At 37.3% G+C, this 20,775-nt stretch overlaps 2 protein-coding genes across 3 annotated transcripts in view; one reads left to right on the plus strand and one right to left on the minus strand.

Moving 5' to 3' along the window:
- Positions 1-4,359, plus strand: lhfpl5b (LHFPL tetraspan subfamily member 5b). Its single transcript, XM_036144106.1, has 3 exons — positions 1-554; positions 2,144-2,385; positions 4,336-4,359. The coding sequence occupies exons 1-3, from the start codon at positions 146-148 to the stop codon at positions 4,357-4,359; spliced, it is 675 nt and encodes a 224-aa protein (XP_035999999.1). The 5' UTR covers positions 1-145.
- The window catches only part of srpk1a (SRSF protein kinase 1a), a 25,893-nt gene continuing 8,851 nt past the window's right edge, over positions 3,734-20,775 (minus strand). The window contains exons 5-16 of one of the 2 annotated variants that reach the window (XM_036137165.1): positions 20,633-20,720; positions 18,075-18,162; positions 17,578-17,684; positions 12,930-13,095; positions 12,817-12,842; positions 12,481-12,709; positions 11,247-11,615; positions 11,010-11,110; positions 10,608-10,715; positions 9,402-9,471; positions 7,068-7,160; positions 3,734-5,567 (exon numbers count right to left, since the gene is read on the minus strand). In XM_036137165.1, the coding sequence (XP_035993058.1) occupies positions 5,383-5,567; positions 7,068-7,160; positions 9,402-9,471; positions 10,608-10,715; positions 11,010-11,110; positions 11,247-11,615; positions 12,481-12,709; positions 12,817-12,842; positions 12,930-13,095; positions 17,578-17,684; positions 18,075-18,162; positions 20,633-20,720 (1,630 nt within the window). In that variant the 3' untranslated portion in view covers positions 3,734-5,382. Of the gene's footprint in view, positions 5,568-7,067; positions 7,161-8,418; positions 8,512-9,401; positions 9,472-10,607; positions 10,716-11,009; positions 11,111-11,246; positions 11,616-12,480; positions 12,710-12,816; positions 12,843-12,929; positions 13,096-17,577; positions 17,685-18,074; positions 18,163-20,632; positions 20,721-20,775 lie in introns of both variants that reach the window. The other variant, XM_012870613.3, reaches the window with a different exon arrangement.

A 20,775-nucleotide genomic window follows, 5' to 3' on the forward strand; every position in this document is an offset into this window, starting at 1 on the left:
TTTATCGTGGAAGGAACTGAAGCAGAGGAATGGTGTTTTGTTTGTTTGTAAAGGTAACTTTTTCCACACCCGCTGAAGAGATTTTTTAACAACTCAGGTATTTGCTAAAGTTTGTCTGAAATAAAAATAAAAAATCACCTTCATCATGGACCTGCTTCCAGCCCAGGAGGCTGCTAAGATCTACCACACCAACTATGTGAGGAACTCCCGGGCCATTGGCGTCATGTGGGCAGTGTTTACCATCTGCTTCGTCATCATCACTGTGGTGGTCTTCATCCAGCCCTACTGGATTGGGGACAGTGTCAACACGCCCCAGGCCGGATACTTCGGCCTTTTCCACTACTGCATTGGCAATGCGCTCACCTCGGAGCTCACCTGTAAGGGCAGCGTTTTCGACTTCAACTCGATCCCCTCGCCGGCTTTCAGGACAGCCATGTTCTTTGTTGGGACTTCCATGCTCCTAATCGTGGGTACGATGGTGGCCTTCAGCTTGTTCTTCTTCTGCAATGCAGGGAACGTCTACAAGATCTGTGCATGGATGCAGCTGGCCTCAGGTCAGCCTCTTTAATCTTCATTGCTTTCTATGTTGATTTTATTCAGCAAAACTGCAGGCAATCTCCAATGCTTTAAATGTTTAAATTCAATCAGTTACATTTACATTTACATTTAGTCTTTTCAGATGGGATTGTTTCCTTAAAACAATACAATCTGCATTAGGAAACCGCTACATATTCTTTCATTAAATTGTTATTTAATGTTATCAGGATACATTTTTAAACACCCAAGCAAATTTTGATGGCAGATTTTGTCAATATAATAAAGATGTACAATTTATGTTATATGCAAAACTATTGAGTCATTTCATTTTTGTAAGAAGACAGACTTTCTGTAAGAAGACACAATATTTTCTTTGCATGTCTTTCAGCTTTCAGTTGCGTTTTCATTTATTTATTGAACAAATTTCTTTTTGTTTGCGTTATTTAGACGTTAATTAACCTGTCACAGGTCAGACCACTCCATTTATTCCTTAGTGGCCATTTTGCTGCTTTGGGTATTTAACAGAGACAGGTTATGGGATATTTGTATCAGATTATGTGATAGCAACACAGGAGGTAGATAGGTGCCATCTCATGTCAACTTGCTCTTCTTTTTCTTAAAAACCAATAAGCCTAAATAGAACATGGTTGGAGTAAATAACTTGTTTCTGGGAAAATAGAATTTTGGTGCTTTGCTATAAGCAACCTGTTAGAAACATATTGATCTGTTTCCATTTCTTTAGTTAAAACTGTTAAAAAATCCCAAAGACATTTTGTCAGAGATAAATATTTTATCTTCACTCAGGTCATTCCTAGATTTATGAGTTGTAAGTCTTTACTGTAGTTTATATTAAAGGTTAAACTAAAGGGTGGTGTCTCTTATTGGTTTTATTTCAGGGCTTGTTTAAGTTTTTTGTTTCATAAAGACAGGAAATTCCCATACTGTTGGTAAGCTTTAGATATATTCTTTAGTCTTTGTTAAATGCCTTCTATTTGTCTTCTAGTTGTTTAATTTTCTTATTTTAAAGCACATATTGTACAGTAGTTTGCTTTTGGGTACAAGAACTGTGCATCAAAAAAGCTGAAAAAGCAGGAAAAGCCAAAGAACTGAGTACTGTCTGGAGGACAAGGGTCACACCCCTGTGCTTTCCTCTATCTAAGCCCTGAAACTCAGCTGTGTGCTTGTGTGAGCCGATAAAGTCATTGTTTCATCAGCCAACATCACACCTCTCTGGTTTCAAGTGTGAAGCGTGTGTTGGTGTGCTGTTCTTCACTGAGGAAGTCAGCATGGTTTCTGGTGTCAGAACAGACTCTGGCACCTCTGGAGGGGGATTTGGTTGCATGTAACAAGAGAAGGTGTTGGTGAGCTGTTAACTGACATTAAACTGCACAACAAGCTGACCATAGTAATGAAAATTGGCAATATCAAAATAAAAGTATTTTTTAGAATAGCTGCACAAAAGAGAATGGGAAAAGAACTGCAAATGCAACATTTACAAGAGGATGGGGACTTAATATTCAGAAATATATAAAACAGATCTTGGATGAATTTATGCAGTTCAGGGTTTTACTGAAAACTTTTTGTCATTTCTGAATCCCTCATTTAGCAGCCTTGATGGCGATGGGCTGCATGATCTACCCTGATGGCTGGAACGCAGAGGAGGTAAAGAGGATGTGTGGCCAGAGGACAGATAAGTACACTCTGGGAAACTGCTCCATTCGCTGGGCCTACATCCTGGCCATCATCAGCATTCTGGATGCTGGTCTCCTGGCGCTATTATCCTTCACTCTCGGAAATCGGCAGGACAATTTGTTGCCGGATAACTTTGAGGTGGAGGGAGCAGGTAAGGCTGCGAAAAGGGGGCATGACTGCATTAAAAATAAATGTCTTTCATTTAGACCAATCAATAAAGCGTTGTTCAGTGTGTGCTGGTTTTACTCGCATAAACCAATCAAGGCAGTCAGCAAAAAAAAACACTTTGCTGGTGATTGGTTTTTCACAAGTTATTCAAAATATTTCAGAACATTTAAAAGTGAACAATGTGTTAAAATGTAAACAACTCATTTTGATTAGCTCAGGAACAGGGACCAACGAGGTTCTTGAAGATCTATACTCATTCATAACATTAAACAGAGAAGTTATATGATTTAAGGAATTGTGCAATGAAGTACAGTTTGTAGTTTCTTAGGTGTGTTGCAAAGAAAGGGATTCTTATGAATAAATTTGAAATGCATCTCGTGAGAACATAACATGCATTCAATATCTGTCTTGCTGCAATATTTTACTGTACAGAGAGCCACTTTAAAACAAAAGCCATGTTACGAAGATAAGAGCAAACTTGTTCAGAATTGCACTATTATACAGAGCAAAATGCCATTAAAAGCTCTAAGCTCTAAAACAAAAAGAGAAAGGACATCCATTTTATCAGTTGACAAGCTAATAAACGACAATAAAAGCATTACTGATATCCATGTTTAAGAGCAACTCCTGCTAAAACATTATATTAAAAAAAAAAACTCATCTAGTTATATTCAATAAATCTGAATATTATTGAAAAGTTAACTTATTTCAATACCTCAATTCACTAAAGGAAACAAATTATACAAATTAACAATTTTTTTAGAGCTTTATTTCTGTTTTTCTTTTTCACCTCCAGCTAATAAAAACACAGCATTTAAGATAATATTGCATCAGGCCAATAAAAATAGCAACATTTTTCATGCAGAAATGGGAGCTTGATGAAAACTATGTTTCATACCAGCTTAAAGGTTGTTTTCTTTACAAAAGGTACTTTTAATCTGACAAACAAACAAGCCTATTACAAATGCATATTCTAATTAACCAAATATGACCATGTTACTTTACAAGGCAAAACGACAAATGATTTCCAGGAGGGTAAAAAATAGATTTGACTCATGTTGCCATCATCCATATGAATAGCAGCACAGCATTAGTGTGAGGTTAATACGTCGTCTGTGTGCATGCATGGTTACTTTCCAGGTACTCTCCCTTCTTCAAGCTGTTCAAACTCACATGTGTTAGGTTAGGGTAATTAGCTCATCTAAATGTCCTTGGGTGTTGCAAACATGGCTGTCTTTATGACTTATTGGGGGGTGTATCCATCGACTGTTGAAGAGGCAGGTGTGGAAAATGGATGGATCCACTTATTTTAAGAAAGGACGGCAGCTAAACAAAACAAGTTTAACATTATACATTTATTGGAAAGTCCTGAAAAGAATTGTGACAAAAGGACACTGAACTGCTTGAGTGAAAGAAATCTTAGGAAGTAATGACCAAAACGGCTAAATATTCCTTTTTTTGCCTTCAAAGAAATTGCTTAGTTTCTCAGTTTTAACATGTTGAAAATTATTAATGTTAAAAACAATTAGCCAGTTCACAATTCATCTTTCTCCTTCATATACGACAAAAAATGCATTTTATTACTATTCTTACCTTTATCAGAGCTGGTAAAAAGTCATTAAAGGTTGTTTTTTTAATAGCACTTTTTCTTTTACAGACAACTCATGAACACATGGATATTCAGGACAGAAGAATGAAGATCCCAGTTTCATGGAGAAAAATCCAACAGTTCTTTTTCTCTTCAAAGTCATTTAGTGTTGTTAAGCTGTCATTTTCTTTATTCTGTCACCAAATAAACACTTGTACACAGTCATTCTGTACTTTCAGAAGATCTGTTTTTATTGAATGGTGTGTTGTACAGATTTGTCGTTCACAACTCACACAAAGTCTATGTTCTTGAATGTGACGCTAATGTAAATTGTACGTTTTTACCTTTAGGTATCAGCAGATAACATAGCTTAGTTTGATATGATTGGTTCGCTACACCGTCACATAACATCAGATCTCACCGACTCTATAGTTAAAAACAGGGTACATTACGCAACAGTTGGCCATACATACAACTGAGCTCAAACACGTCTTCCATACGCTTCAATAAAACACAGCTACCCAGCTAAATCCTTTTAGCTAAGATATAAGATTTGTTAAAAACTGTACATAACTGTAATATACATAAAGGCAAACTCTTTGGTACAGATATATACAGTTTATTTTCTTTTTTTATTTTTCCCCCGCCTCCTTTAAATTGGGCTTTTGTTAGAACTGAAACCTCTGATCCCACAAAACCTGAATTGTAATGTGTATGAGAATACCAGCCTCCCATGAGTACAAACAAACTCATTTTTTATGAGCTACCTTCCAAATCCCAGGTGACATTAGATTTATTATGGCTAAATATGACCTACTTAAGGACAGTGTCAGAAAGACTTTAGAGAACCTTAGAAATTAAATGAATGTTACCACAGTCAGTGTAAATGTCAGCCCAGTGTGCAACTTCCTCAACCTACTTTACAAATACAAGCTGTATACCCCTACATGCGAGATATAAGATAAAACAATAGAAAAAAAAAAACACAGCACTAATGAAAATGGATGAGAACGTATAAGAAGTCCTTTTTAAAGGAAAAAGAAACGAAAGGCTACATATCCTTAGTTTGAGTTTTAGTGCAGGAGTGAAAACAAACAAGGATGATTCGCTAGCAGAACAATGAGTTTTGCTTCTGGATTGGTGGGTGAAACAGAGAACATCAAATAATAAACTCACTGGATTCCTGACGCAACACCGAAAGGGAGAACGGAAAAAGAAAAATACAAAGCAAATGTACACAGAAGCAACAGCTCAACAAGAGCACAAGAAATCCAAAACAATTAAACAAAAAAAAGAGAAATAAATATTAAATCTGATATGCCCAAAGTGGAAAGTGATCTGTTGCAGTCTCTTAAGGAAGTGGGAGGGAAGGGAGGTGCAACGCCTGGACATGTCCACTAGAGGGCGAGCCAGGGGTGGCGCAAGCACTCTGCAGCCGTGGCTCTTTTCTCTGGGACCAGCTCCAGCATGGGAAGAAGGAAGTCAGAGAAGCACTCTGCTTCCTCGTGGGGCCACTCATATTTCTCCACCAACACCTCCAGCAGGCCCCACGGCTTCAACTTGGTGATGTGTTTTAAATCACCTGCAGACAAACCAAACACAGACACGCTGCATCAGAGACATGTAAGGTTGCTATTAAAAAAGGGATGCATTTGCAAATTTGCAAACTTACATTTTGTCATGTTAAAACCAAAAACGTTCGGCAATTTTATTCTGATTTTGTGTTTTATTTTATCTATAGTTGAATGTAGCACGTAACTGCAAAGTGGAGGAAAACTACATAATTTTGAAAATATCCTACAAATAAAATCCTGTGGGTTACTGTGAGCATGTCATGAAGCGTTATTAACGTTATATTCTGAAATTGGTCTTCCAACTAAACTGGCATGCAGTAAAAGGAGAATATTTAGAAGCAAACCTGTAATATTACTCCTGTTTGGTTTGCTTTACGTGCAAATCTTTATTATAAACCATTGTAGACAGTTTATTTTGATCAGTTAATTGCATAAACACTTTTTTTTTATAAAATATGATCTGTAGCCCCAATGTATTATACAATGTGTGAGGAATAATGTTTTCCCTCTAATATTTAGAACACAGATTAATGTCCCTGCCGCTCTTAAAAAAAATACTCCAATAAAATGAGGTCAGTGAAGTAATCAGAGCACATTACTCGTCATGAATTGCGAGGAGAAAAAATGTATTTTGTTGCCTCTAACAGTAACAGGTTTACCGTTAGAGGCAGCAAAACACTTGAGACTGGGGTGGAGGTTTGCTTTCTTAAAAAGGACAATAACCCCAAAACACAAACCATGCTTTTGAGATTTTTCTATGTCAACAACATTCAATTGTTTTTAGTTTTTTATTATTTTGTGGCAATAGTGGCCTTTATTGAAAGTAGGCTGACAGGAACATGGTTTTAAATGTTGACAGGAATTTGTGGATTGTGCACACAAACCCCTGCGCTACCGTTAATTAGGGGTGTGAATCAGCAGCTTTATCAGGGTACAATGTTATATCCATTGGTTTGGATGATATTTTCCGATATTGTATCACAAAGCCTGTCACGAGTTTCGATCAATGTGATCGATATATCATCTGCCCATCTACGATATTTTTTTTTTTATTTATTTATATATATATATATATATATATATATATATAGATATATATATATATATATATATATATATATATATATATATATATATATATATATATATATATATATATATATATATATATATATATATATATATATACACACACATTTACTTTCTAATCTGTTACATGTATCCACTGTTTACATCAAAAACAGCATTACTCTAATTTTAAGATAATAAATCGCCTGTTCACTGTAGTTTTAGGCCTGGATTTCAAAATAAAGGTGCATCAATGTAACTGGATTGTTAATCATTAAATCAATACATTGATGAGGCTCGATGTATTGTTACACCATTTTCTGTAGTTATAAACTTTCCTTTTTACCCATTACCAAAACTATTTATTGAATATAAAAATGGTATCACTGAGAACATTTGATGAAGAAAAGGGCAATCGAATTATGACGCTTTCCTTTTACCTTTCTTGGTGAAAAAATCCTTGGAATATTTGCCAGTCATTATGAGTTTGCGTGGGACAGTCCCCAGCAGCTCAATGATCAGCGCTATATGGTCTACACATCAGTGGTAGCAGAAAAGGAAGAAGACAACACATGATCAGAGTGTATCTCAGTCAGGCCCACTCTGGGTGTGTGGCTGAAGGGTTGAAGGAGTAAGAGTCGGACTGACAGCACATCAAAGTTGTAGGATGAGAGCTGATTAAACCACCAGACGGTTCAAGACCTCGCCAACGTTTATTTTTTTGCTACTCAGAGTTTTTAATGCCGGATTGGTCATTTGGATCCTGGCAAACTTAGGTTTAGTCATCCTACTTCCACACAGTATTTAAGAAATGGAAGAACTGGAAGTGCTGTACTGTGGGCATTAACACATTCCTGCTTCAACAATTGACAAATTGAAGTAATTTTAAAGCTTCCTTATAGTTCACATTAAGAAAATGTTTGCTTATTATATATGACAAAATCTGCTTTCAATTAATTTATTAAGCTTGGCTAAATACAGCAAGCATTTTCAAAGAAAGTGACCTAAACCCATTCTAACTGCTGAGAATAGATTAATGCCCCCCCCCCCCGCCCGAATTCCCCATTTTTAGTAAAGCCAACATGCAAAATCCTTTTTAAGTTTTGAATTTTCAATGATTTATTCATCCCTTTCCTACAAAAAAGTCAACTTTATGTTTAAAATATTGCATGCTTGTTTAGGTGCTAAGTAAAATGAGGAAAATATTTTTGAAATTTTTGTTTTGTTTTGTTTATATTATATATATATATATATATATATATATATATATATATATATATATATATATATATATATATATATATATATATATATATATATATATATATATATATATATATTTTGGCCCACAAGTACTTTTGACTTGACCATTTTGGTTCACATGATAAAAGGTTTGGACACCACTGACTTACTCCCATTAATGAAGTTAAACCAGTTGCTTTGCAGTTTATTTTTGTTTACAGGTAAAATTATGGAAATGAGAGGATGAAATTGCAACGTGTGGGTAGGACATGATGAACTAACCCAGAGGGCATTAACTTTCAGAGGCTAGTCTGTAATTAAGTATATCTGCTTTTAGTAAGTACGACAAATTGGTTTTATTTTTTGAATGTCTATTGTCATATTTGGACAGAAATTCGTTGTTTCTTTATTGTTTTTAAAGGAAATATTTCGTCATTGAAATATTTATGATATTATGCCCCTGTATATAAGAGTGCTGTCAGAACCTCTCTCCTTTCGTCTCCACCGCCACTTTTCCCAGAGTGAGCCACAGACAGAGGGGTGGCGTACCTCTCTTGGTGAAGTATTCCTGCGAGTATTTCCCACTCAGCGCATAGTGACGAGGGATTTTACCAAGCAACTCAATCATGAGAGCGAGGTGGTCTGGAAATGAGGCACGTCACAGGAGCAGGGAGAAGAACGGGAGGTCATGGTGAAACAGTTTTGATGGGAGAGGGAGAGGAACAATGGATGATGATGATGGACTGGTTAATGACAAGCAAACATATGGAAAGACTAAAATATTGTAAAATATTTAAAGCTTTAGGAGACAGTGGAAATTAAATGATGGAATATGACAAAAAGGATGAATGAAACTCAACATGATACAACAAAAAAAAAAATACCAGTCAGACAACAAACAAAGCTGTGATAAACAGCCAGGTGGATAAATGTTTAATGTGCTGCGAGTGAAAAAGCTCTTCCACAGCTGCCTAAGCGCCGCCACATGCCCGACATTTCAGAGCAGAATCCCTTCAGCACAGGAAGTTGAAGCAAAGCAACAAACAGACACTCGCATGCAGACAGTGCCAAAGACGTGAAGGAAACATGGCGAAGGAGTGACGACAACATGGAGATGGTAAAGAGACGTGCCCCATTTCCAGGTAGATTAAAAGCGTTTGAGAAGTTGGGAAATAAACTCAGGAAGGTTCCTCCGTAACATCAATAATTCACAAAATTAACTCTTGTTTGACTAGTAACACTAAATATCTGTGCAAAGTGCACCACAAAATACTGTACAATAATTTCAGTCAAAATGAAGACAGTTAATAAAATGGGCAGGTATTCAAATAATTTACATTAGCAAACAAATCAGAGCTAAAAAACTTTAACGCTTTAAAGGTTTTTTTTGGAGAAGCACAATCTTCTATAAGCACAAAACGTCTCAACAGTGATGCAGGCTTTAAAAGTGCAATCAGATAAAGCAGCTGTAGCGGTGATGGTCCACAGTTAAAAGGGAATAAAAAAGGAGGAAGAGAAAGCTGCAACAATACCTTCATCCCTGGAATAATCTTCACCAGAATGAGGTTCAAACAGATAGTCGCCAGTGGCGAGCTCAAAGGCCTGAGCAAGAGAAAGAATCGCAAACATACAAGATGAAAATATTATCCTGATCCAAATATAAACTTATTTTCATAATAAAAAGTGATTACACTAGTATTGCTTTTTTCTTTATAAAAGGACTCCCTAGTCTTAACAACTAAATAAAACAACTGTTAGCTACAAAATTATTAAGAAATCCAACGTGTAAATAGAAAGAAAACCATTGTAGCTTAATGATTTGAACACAACTGTGAACACATTGTTTAAATGGTTGGTACTTAAAAAAATACCCAGAGGTGTTTTACAAAGTCTGCCTTTAAAATTATCAGCAATTATCTTTATGATAATTGCTGATAGACAAGCAGCTAACCGCATGTTGAAAGAATTATCAACATTATTATACATTTTATGACTTGTTGTACCATCAAAACGTGAATGTTAAAACTAAAACCACAGGCCCCAATAGCTATAATAATATAATAATATAGCAGAGCATTCTTTTATCCTTTTTGAATGACTTACACTTATATATGTCAACTAGATTTCCTCATTCTTTAAAAGAGCTTAACAGAAACGCATATTTAGGATCAGAGATTTATAAATTTGAGAAATCTATGCAAAATATATCATGAGCAGTAGGGCTGGACGATATAGAAAAAAAAGCATATGGATAAAATAGAAATCATATTGATTGATATCAATAATTATCAACAAATTCAAAACATATATTTTAAGTGCACCCCTGGCCGTTTTATGCAGTTACTTAGCAACCTGTTTTTAGATAAAGAACACAAACACTGAATTCAAACTCAACCCTTTATTCAACCAACTTTTTACCAAAACTACAAGTTTTTAAAAAAGAAAAAAAGAGCATGTGCTCTCTGAACTCTTTGAAAGGGGCGGAGCTTGGAGACTGACTGTAATATTAACCTACATGATAGGCTAGAATGCAAAAGGAAGGAAAAAACTGTTCTATAGAACTTTTTATTTACCCTTTTTTTTGTCTATCGATCAATATATATTGTTATTGAATTATCGTCCAGCACTGATGAGCAGCAGATGTTCCACTTCGTTACCCAGGTAAAGAAAAAAGGTGAACCACATCTCAAACGTCACACTACAAATGCATTAAAGAGGTAATCATTGCAGCCTCTCACCATGCAGGCTGTGCTCCATATGTCGGCTGGTGTACTATATCCTGCACCAATGAGCACCTCTAAAGACCGGTACTGTCGTGTCTGGATGTCTTCTGTAAAGTGCTTATGCTGGAAGAAAATAAAGAAACAAAGCCTTAAAAACGTCTGTCAAGTCAGTAAAAATCGATTACAAAACATTTGTTGCTTTCACAAAGACAAAATGTTGTGATCTTAACAGGAATTACACATCTATGCAGGACGGTCTCTTCTAAGGTCCATTTATATTAAAAAGGAAAATCTAGACCACTAAAACATTTATTTTGGTATACAGATTAAACTGTGCGTTTAGATGACCTTGTATGTGTCCTTTGCAACGAGATGTCATCCGTAATCAGGAAATCCCTATGATTATTAGCTACTCACCACCCAGCAAGCATTTCCCAGGTCTGCAATCTTGACCTTGATCCTCTCTGCATTACCTGGCTCAAGAGGGTTAACCAACAGGGATCCTGCTGTTAACTTGTCTATATCGGAGCACACAGGGAAGCACAGAGACATCAATCGATTTATTTATTTTTTTTAATCAATACTTCAAAGTTCTAACTTGCAGAACACACAAACTTAAAGGCCCCGCAGCAGATGTACTCGTATCTGACTGACCGTTTCTCAGGCCTTCCTGGATTCTGTACCGGCACTCCTCGTCCTCCTCATCCTCCTCTTGTAAAATGCTTTGTTCGAGTTCCCCCTCCTCCAGCCCTGCAGGAAGGCCCCTCTCAGTCACTCCGCTGCTGCGAGCCCCTCTGCCGTCCAGCTCACAGTACAGCTCGTTGAAATCTGTAGACTCCACGCCGTTGCACAGTGGGTGGACTGGGGACTCTTGATGCTGCTCCTCTGGCGGCTCTCCGTTCCCATTGTGTTGGTCTTCATTTGTACAGCTGGACTGCCTCTCCTCCGCGTCTGCATGGCCATTACAGTTGGCCTCCGACAGCTCGTCTGGTCCCACTCTGTTATCTGGAGTCGCGCTCCACTCTGACGGTTTATTGAAGAGAGGATTACTTTAAAATGACTTCATTAGTTTTTAGCCATTGTAGCGTTCTAGAGGCCCGCATATCTAGCTGTGATACCTGGGTTTGGACTAGCATGTTCCTTTCTGTTCATAAACGTACAAACATGTTGAGAGATGTTGGCTTTAGGGCTGAACGATTTAGGAAAATAATCTAATTGCGATTCTTTTTCTTATTATTGCCATTTAATGCAATTTTTTTTCCCATTTTAATTTATCATGTGTTTTAAAATATATACAAACAACAAATCAATTTGTTTCCTCGCCATGTGGATTAGTTGCTAAAAGACCCACAACATCTAAACTCGGAGCAGAAATGATTGAGTTCTGCCTACAATATATTTCAATCAAAATTGCAATTTTGACTTTTCTCTGCATTAACCACAAGCAACAAAAATGGCCTCTAAATAAAGATGTTTGTAAACAAGGACTATTTTAAATATGAACTTTTAATGTTTCTATTGATCAGAATATTATTCAAGAGAACAGCTTTTAATTTAATTGGACATCAATCCTTGTTGAACATAATGTGAAACCAACAAGCAAGTCTATGTATTAAACTGATTGACCTGTACTTAATGCTATGTATGATTATATAAACTCTAAAACAAGTAATAAAATTAGATTATCTCACTGCTGCAACTGTCTTCCCTTCCATGTGGAGGCAAACCCACTTCAAACATTTTACCAACACCTAATGGATGTGTCTAATTCCCTAATTGTTACATAGCCAAAAATTGCAGACCTCTGCGATTTGGAAATTGCATTTTTTTTTAAATCACGATTATATTGAAAATGCGATTAATTGTTCAGCCCTAGTTGGCTTCTTACCTGCTGAGTCATCGTTTATGAACTCCTGAAGGGACATGTGCCTGAGAGGCGCACAGGCTCGTCCCTTGGGAGACTGTGGGTCCTTATCTTCGTCGTCGTCCTCCTCCTCCCGCGTCTCTGTGGTCTTCTCCATCTTCTCCAGGTCCATTATGCACTTTTCCAGCAGCTCAGCCTGACGCTTCTGTTTCTTTTTTAACTTCTTCTTTTTGTTCTTGGACATTTTCACAGTCTGACAGAAACAGAGGAAAATAAAAATGAGACCCCTAAAGTTCCATTTTTGTTTTAGAAGTAAATGGAGGAGGTAGATTCATGCGCCGAATAATAAAAGATGTGTACCTGTTTTGGGGCTGGCGCTGTGCTTACTGCAAAGATAGCAATCAATGAGAATGAATTCTTAGCGGCTTTTGCTTAAACATTTAGGTTTTTATTCTATGTGTGTCAGGTCATACTTGCTGAGCCGGAGGGAGGAGGCGCCCCGGCCCGCTGCCACTCTGTAGCTTCAGCTGCAAGCTTTCGGACATAGGGCTCATCGACGCTCATCAGGATGTTCTCTGGTTTTATATCCGTGTGGATAATCTGACACTTTGTGTGCAGGTAGTCCAGACCTTGAAGAACCTTCAAAATAAACCAGAGCAAAACGGTGATTTCACCTGCAAATGTTACAGGCTATTACTTACATTTACGTCATTGTCACGTGTTCCTACTAGACACATTTAAAAGTTGGTCAGAGACAACTTATTTCCCTGTATTTCTGAAACCATTACTCTCGCGTTTCTACACTGACAGAAAAACAAGTCCTGATCCAAATACAGAAAAAAAAAAGTCCTCACCAGGTTTTTTCATTTCCAAAGAAGACAAATAGCATTTTTAATGTTTTCTCAGTCTTTAATGGTGGTTTCTGTTGTATACACTATTCAGTATGGTATAAACATTTAATAGGTGTTGGATAAGTGCAACTCAAGGCAAAAGTAAACAAAACGGAGATGTCATCTGATCCCAAGCGATATCTAAAGTTCAGATCTTAGCATGTTTGAATATTCAGCATGGGAGCAGCTGCCTGCGCTCCACTTGCTTCGTTCCTTGCTTCTCAGCCTTTTTTTTGGTCAGATGAGCTGTAAAAGCTCTAAGCTTATTTTGCGACGAAGTGTGCCAGTCTGTGTTTCTAACCTCCTGTTGGTTTGGAACCAGTTTAATGCAGAAAGTCAGGGGTGTTGGGGTTTGCACCCATCAATGGACAAATAGAAGTAAATATCTGAAGTGGTGGGTAAATTTGACTGGTCTAGACATCACAGTGACCGGTTTGTAATTTTTACAGAACGGCAGCGATCAATTTCCATGACTGACCAGTGGGGGAAGCAATGGCCCTTAGCTGCTAACGTCACTAACATTAGAAGAGGAACCGAATAGTAATGCGATGGGACAGTCCTGGTGTGTAAAGCAGCGTGCAAAACCACCAAACTTCCTTCAAATTTAGATGTCAAGAGATTGACCGTTTTATTAAGGAGAAGTGGAGAAGAATAGTGTCTTCTGGTGAAAAAAAGCTATAGATTTCAGTCCTGCAGAAAACTATAGCAGTTTATTTGTTAGTTGCAAAATTAGCAATTTGGGTATTTCTTGGATTAGCGTGGAGCGACAATACTCACTTGATATTGTCTGGATTTTATTTTCCCAAAACTTTGTTTTTTTTTTGTCGTTTAAACTGCAATAAATGTAGTCATGTTGAGAGTGCAGTAATTACATTTCTTTTCTTTTTTTCCTCTTAAAGTCATTAGTTGGCCTTCTGCGCCCCTTCAAAAAAGAAAAATGAATCCTACCGACTCCCAGCTCAGAATTAAAGCTATAGTTGGTAATTCTGTTTAGAAACTTTTTTTTTTTATCCTGGGTCCTTCCATCCTGAAAGTCAGTCAATACATTATGTATTCAGAAAAGGGAGGTTAAAAAATTAGATCTCTGAGAGAGCTGCAGGACTTTAAAAACCATCTCTGCTGATCTCATGGCAGGGATTGGTCAGAGTTTTGTTCTGCTCTCGCCCCCCTCAGTCCCTCACGTTCCGCTGGTATCGCCTTATCTATTGGTTGTCTCACATGTCAATCATTCTGACGCCCTCACATAACCAAAATGGACCAAATATAATATATCGATATTTTTAGGCTGAATGCCGATATACGACATTTATCTCAATAGATGTTTATCTGTTGAAAAAGCAGTTATAAGAAAGGTATTGCTGAATCAAAGCTTTATCTCAAATGTCTCAAAGGCATATTTTTTAACAAACAGCTGTAGCCAAATGTGAGAAATGGCTAAAAGATAACCTTCTGGAATACACAGAAGTATAATTCAAATGCAACATAGACCACCTTAATATAATATGGGGGAAAAAAAATCTCTTAGGGGGAAAAAAAAAAAAAAACAATATTTTTAAAATCCTGATATATTATGCAGCCCTGGATTGTTTAAAATATAAAAGTGCATCAAAATAGTGTTTCTGCTAAATTTGACAATTAAAAACAAGTAACGGTTTATGGTTCTGAATGACCACACCATCCCTGTGGTCAAGAATATTGTTTTTTTGCCTTTGCTGGAGCCCAGCTATGCTCTAACCTCGACACATTATGCAGCGACACAGCACTACCTGAGCTAGATGAAAAGGCCTGTCATCACCTTCAGGCACGGCCGCCAACGGGTGGGACAACCGGGTCAGTTGTCCCATAAACTGGGCCCTCCTAGTATGAAATAATGGGCAGGTATATGTTTTCAAAAAAGAACAATATAGGCTTGATGTTTAAGTTACATAAAACCTTTTTTGTTCATCTACCCAATCCCACAAAATGGTTTGTCCTCCAACAGCTTTTGACTTTAAGCTTATTAAGCAGCTCAAATAAAGTATATAATACTTGGTACGCTACAGGCAGAGAGGAAAATATCTAGTAGGGAAACGTTAATGACTGCAGTGTATTCGTGACTTGCTCTAGATCGACAGATTAGCAGGCGCTTCCTCTCTGCAGCACACAAGATCTGAGCTGGAGGTGAGCAGCTGTGAACGCAGTGAAGATAATGAAGATGCTGCAGAACCTCAAAAGTTTCTACCCATGACATTTTGAGCTCAGATCTAAAACTGTGCCACACAAGCAGAAGCCTAAAATACAAACAATTTGGGTCACATCCTGTATGGAGCGCCAAATTAGCCACAATTCAATAAGTTAAAAAGTGCCAAAATTGTATTTTATATAGGTGAACATTTTAATAAAACTTGAGATGCATGACTGATTGATAGTTAATCTCTTATTAAAAATAACTAAAGGATCAAGTCATTCTTCTGTAACATTACACCTAATTATTTAATCAATATTTTACTTCATGGAAATGTGTTAAAGACATGAATTTATTTTATCTCTTCAGCTTACAAATCAAAATCACCAACTGATCTACTTGTAGCAAGAATTTTGTTCGTAAAGCAGTCTGCAGCAGAGTTTCTATGCAGGTTAATCAGTCAGATGTTAGGGGTTCATACACTGAGGCACAGCAGTAATCAGCAAATATTTCATCATACTTTAGCACAATAGGCTAAATGTAATAATAAAAAAATACATATTTATGCATGGTTTTACCATAGGTTTGATTTAGATTCTGATCAGATTCCTCAATTCATGGGGTTTGAGAGGGAGCATTTAAGTTGGAAAAAAAGGGCAACATATTATTACTCTCGTCTTAAAAGGGTAAATATTGAATAATTTTTCTACTAGTTACTCTCATACTGCAGAGAAGATAAGCAAGCAGTTGAGAAGACGCTAAACGGATGATAAAATAAAATGTATTGCCACTTTATGTGATAATGCATGTAATGCAAAAAAAAAAAAAAAATAAATAAATAAAAAAAAAAAAATGATACGAATGACAACCTAGGGATTAAAATACAGGGTTGTTTTATCCCCAAGCTTCAGTTGCTAATGAATGATGAACCGCTCTGACAGCACAGCGCCAAATAAACAGTTGCTACAAATAAGCTAGTAGGGTCGTTTCAAGCACTTAAAATTGCCATTAAGCTAATGAGGTGACAATCATTTACACGGCACTAATTATTGTATGTAGTCCATCTTGTCATATGGACTAGTAGGGCTGGGCGTTAAATCAATTAAATAATCAATTCCAATTTACAAGTTTTAAAAAATGAGGATATTATTTTGCCAGTTCACTCATTGTGCTTCAATAAAGAAGATAGTATAAAATGCTGAATATATGTTTGGGAAGATATATTGTCAAAATATCGTGCAGAGGAAACTTTTACTGGCACAATACAAAACACTTTAATTTACTCATTTACTTTCTTATTAAGATAAGTTAGTTTGAAGTTACACGAGTGAAGCCTGTTATTAGCTCATTGTTTAATACCACTAGCAGCTATCATTATATTTTCATTGTTTACAACAGCAGGGCCGGCATCGTTTTACAACATTGCTTCACAGCTTGTATTTAACTGCATTTTGAATTCAGATCAACTCCCAGACAAAATGCTTGACATAAAAGCAATTTTTAAAATACTCTAATTTCTTTTGTGAAATGAAAAGGACGGAAAACAATTATTAAATCGTATTTGGTATAATAAAACCAGAGATTATATTTTTCGACCATAATGGCACAGCACTATGGGCTAATCCATCTCGTAAAAAAGAAAGAAAAAAAAAAAAAAAGACCCACAGGATTCAGATTTTCACTATCGGCAAAATCTTTATCTGAAACAACTAGTATCCATTTAGAATAAAAATATCTTGATCTGGACACACCTAAAACTATGTTATAAAATGCTGCTTTTACAACAAATAGTCTCCACTTTCATTATCAAAAGTTAGCATTTAAAAATCTTATACATGCTGATTGAATAAGTCACTTTTAACATTATGGCAAAGATCTCTTCCTATTCTTTTTTTTTTTGTCATGGCCATATTAGATGACGAGTGTTTTACAGTTCATGCGCTCGGTTATCACAACATGTCCTGCCCTGACTGGTTTTCACCCTTCACACAGCCTGTGGCTGCAATGCTGAGCCTTCACGGTGACTCATCAGCTTTAAAAAGGTTTAGAGTGAGGCTCTCGTGTTACCTGTCTAATGATGCTCTTCACACAAGCCAGGGGCAGCCCTTGGTAATTTGATTTTATAATCCACTTCAACAAGTGATGTCCCAACACCTCAAATACCATGCAGACATCTGGAGGGAAGCAGTTAAGACGTTAACACTGAAGAGGAAACCCACCCCCAAAAAAAGGAACTGTATAGTGTGAGCATTCATAAGCTTAAGTTATACAGAAAAAAGGGGCTATCGGATTACAGCTGCAGCAATCCCTCTGTGGCATTCAGGGGATCTTATTCAGCTAAACTGCTATGATGCACGAAGGTCCCCTTGGGTCACGCCAAGCTCCATTTATTACACCAGTGCTCTTCTATTTAAGCTGTTACACTTAATAATTCAAATATCGACTCTGTACTCCTCACAGCATATTTTTGGGAAGATCCACCTTGTTCTAGGAAGTGTTTCACTGCTTAAAACGTGGTTAAAAAAAATAAAAAATAGGATGAGATATTCTCCTGTGAAGGATACGAGTGCCGTTGACACCAGAGATCTTGAAGTCGTCTAGCAGCTGGACCACCATCTCGCGCTTTGGATCATCCGGGTCTGAGTTTCTCACCTGAAGACGAGGAAACGACGTCACAATGCAATTAAAACAATCAGGACTCACGTTTACTCATGTTAAATGACTGGCGCTACAGAGAGCTGTTTGCAGAAACCAGCCACCACAGAGACAGCTTTTCCCCCCAGGCTGTCTCTCTGATGAACACCTCACAGCCTGAGCAATCAGCTACTCTATTGTGAAATTACATAAGCGCATTTGCACAACCTGCATTTTCATTTTTAAACGGAAAAAAATGAGGTTACATACACGTGTGTGTACATATTCTTTATCTTTTATTTGACTGGCTCTGAAGTTTTTATAGTCATCCTTAATGTCTGTATGCTGTGAGCATGTGAAACCGAAGTCCAATTCCTTGCGAATGCACACAATCTTGGCCAATAAAGCTGATTCTGATCACACTGTATCGCAACAGGTGTGGCGCACACAAGGTGTCACATGCTACGCCTCTGGATTTAATGGTAGACAAGGTAACCAAAGGCCCCTTTGGGTATGTGCACCAAGAATCCTATGTGGCTGGTTCAACTCGTTTCTTCCTTTATGCTATATTCAGAGGACTTTTATGAGATACTAAAAAAATTTAGAAATGGGAAACTGTTTAAATAAGGGGTTGATGCCATATGGCCTAATTCATAATTTAAAACCTGGTTTCTATATTTTTAAGAATTTCCAGAGATGCATCATCTGGCACTTTTTGTTTCAAACTTTTTGCACCAGTGCATGGAGCTAGCTGGTGAAAGTGGGACATCAGGGAAATCTGTACAAACAGATTTATAAACCATTCCTTTGGTTTAGGAAACTGTACACAGTGTTATGCAATGACACTGGTGTCTGTGAGCAGCAGGTTATTTGTAAACCTGTGATTTCAGCATGAAGCTGATGACAAAGATCTAAATGGGGTAAGAAAAGGAAAAGAGGTCAAACATTAAGTGAAACAAGTGCTTAAGGATCATTCAAATTCAGAAGTGTGCATGCAATAAGGTGACTGTGCCTTTAAACAAGTCCAAACGATGACTTCACTAATATTTGAGCTTCTAATATGTTAATTACAACATCTGAGACACACATGTGGATGTATTTCTAGGCAACGTCTCAACCATACTGCTTCAATGCGTGGTAATGCAGAAGAATCAACAGAAATCTTTTCACATATCAGGAAGAGATTTGTGGACATCCACAAGTCTGGTTCATTCATAGGGACAAATGGTAAATGGCTTTTACATTTATAGAGCTTTAACTAATCCTACAGTCATTCACCCATTCACACACACACACATTCACACCCTGAGAGTGATGAGCTACGTTAGTAGCTTCAGCTGCCCTGGGGCAGACTGACAGAAGCGAGACAATATTTACAGATGCTTGTAGCTGCTACCTTCATGTCTTTGAAACGGTTATATGCAAGTACAAACACCATGGGAATCTCTAACAATTCAGAAAGGAGATGGGTTCTGTTTTCCAGAGATGAACATGTTTTCGTGTGACATTTGCAAACCAGCACCTGAACTAAGGCAAAAGGATCTTCTCAAGACAAAGAGTGAAGCTGGTGAGAAAGGCTCATCATCCACAGTATAGTCTTTAACCCCCATGGGTTAAAAGGCCACTCAGAAAAGATCATTACTTCAAAAGCAACATAAAAAGTCAGATTATAGTTTGCAAATGCACTTGGGGAAATAAACTCATTTTTTACCAAAAATCTGTGATCTTGTGAAAAGTAAAAAAAATACAGTGTTTTCCAGTGTTGGGTTGCACTTCACATCCAAGTTAAAACCTAAAGCCGTGATGGAGACACTGGGGACTAGCGTCACCCACTGGATAGTACAACTGCTGGTTACTATGGAGACCAAACACAGGCTAGTGGGGAGACATCGCTGATCTGGGAAATCCACTGATTGCAACTCCGTCTGCTGCTTGAATGTCAGGAGTATTGACAGGTCCTGAATTGCAAATGTTCTTCTGAAGGAAGATAAATTTCCCTGATACCATCCAGACAAGAGAAATAAAATGCATTTATCCACTTCAAATCTTAAAAAGACAAATTTCTACACCTGGGAACAATCCAGAGGAATTTATATCCCCAGTGTTCTTTGCACCGTAGATGGTTCCTACACCCTAATCCCGCTTTCACCCCTTTGTGATTAAAACTAGCCTGCAATGTATTCACTGCAATTCTGAAAGCAAAGAGAAGTGACATTTGTCAATTTTAAACAGGTTGTTTAGAAGTCATTGATCGTAGGAGGAACAATTTGTCCGACTTTCCAGCAACACGGGAACACAAACAATGATCCATTTGTTTGCTAAACAGAAGGAACTTGATTCAAAATCTGTGTGCAGAGATTCCCCTGAGCTCTGTTATTACGTCAACACACGGGAGCCATCAGCCTCCACCACTTGCAAAATACTGCTGAACTCCACTTGCTGACCTTGCATTCATGTGCTCGTTTGTGCAATTATCTCTGCAACTTACAGATTTAAGGAGTTTGATCTCGTCCACCGCCGTCTCGGTGTAATGCTCTGCGCTTTTCACCACTTTCATCGCAACAAACCTTTTAACCCTGCAAGAAGAAAGCAAGAAATGTTTGCTGACAGGAAGCAACACACAAAAATTAA

Source organism: Fundulus heteroclitus, chromosome 1 (assembly GCF_011125445.2).
Source record: "Fundulus heteroclitus isolate FHET01 chromosome 1, MU-UCD_Fhet_4.1, whole genome shotgun sequence".
Taxonomy (NCBI): Eukaryota; Metazoa; Chordata; class Actinopteri; order Cyprinodontiformes; family Fundulidae; genus Fundulus; species Fundulus heteroclitus.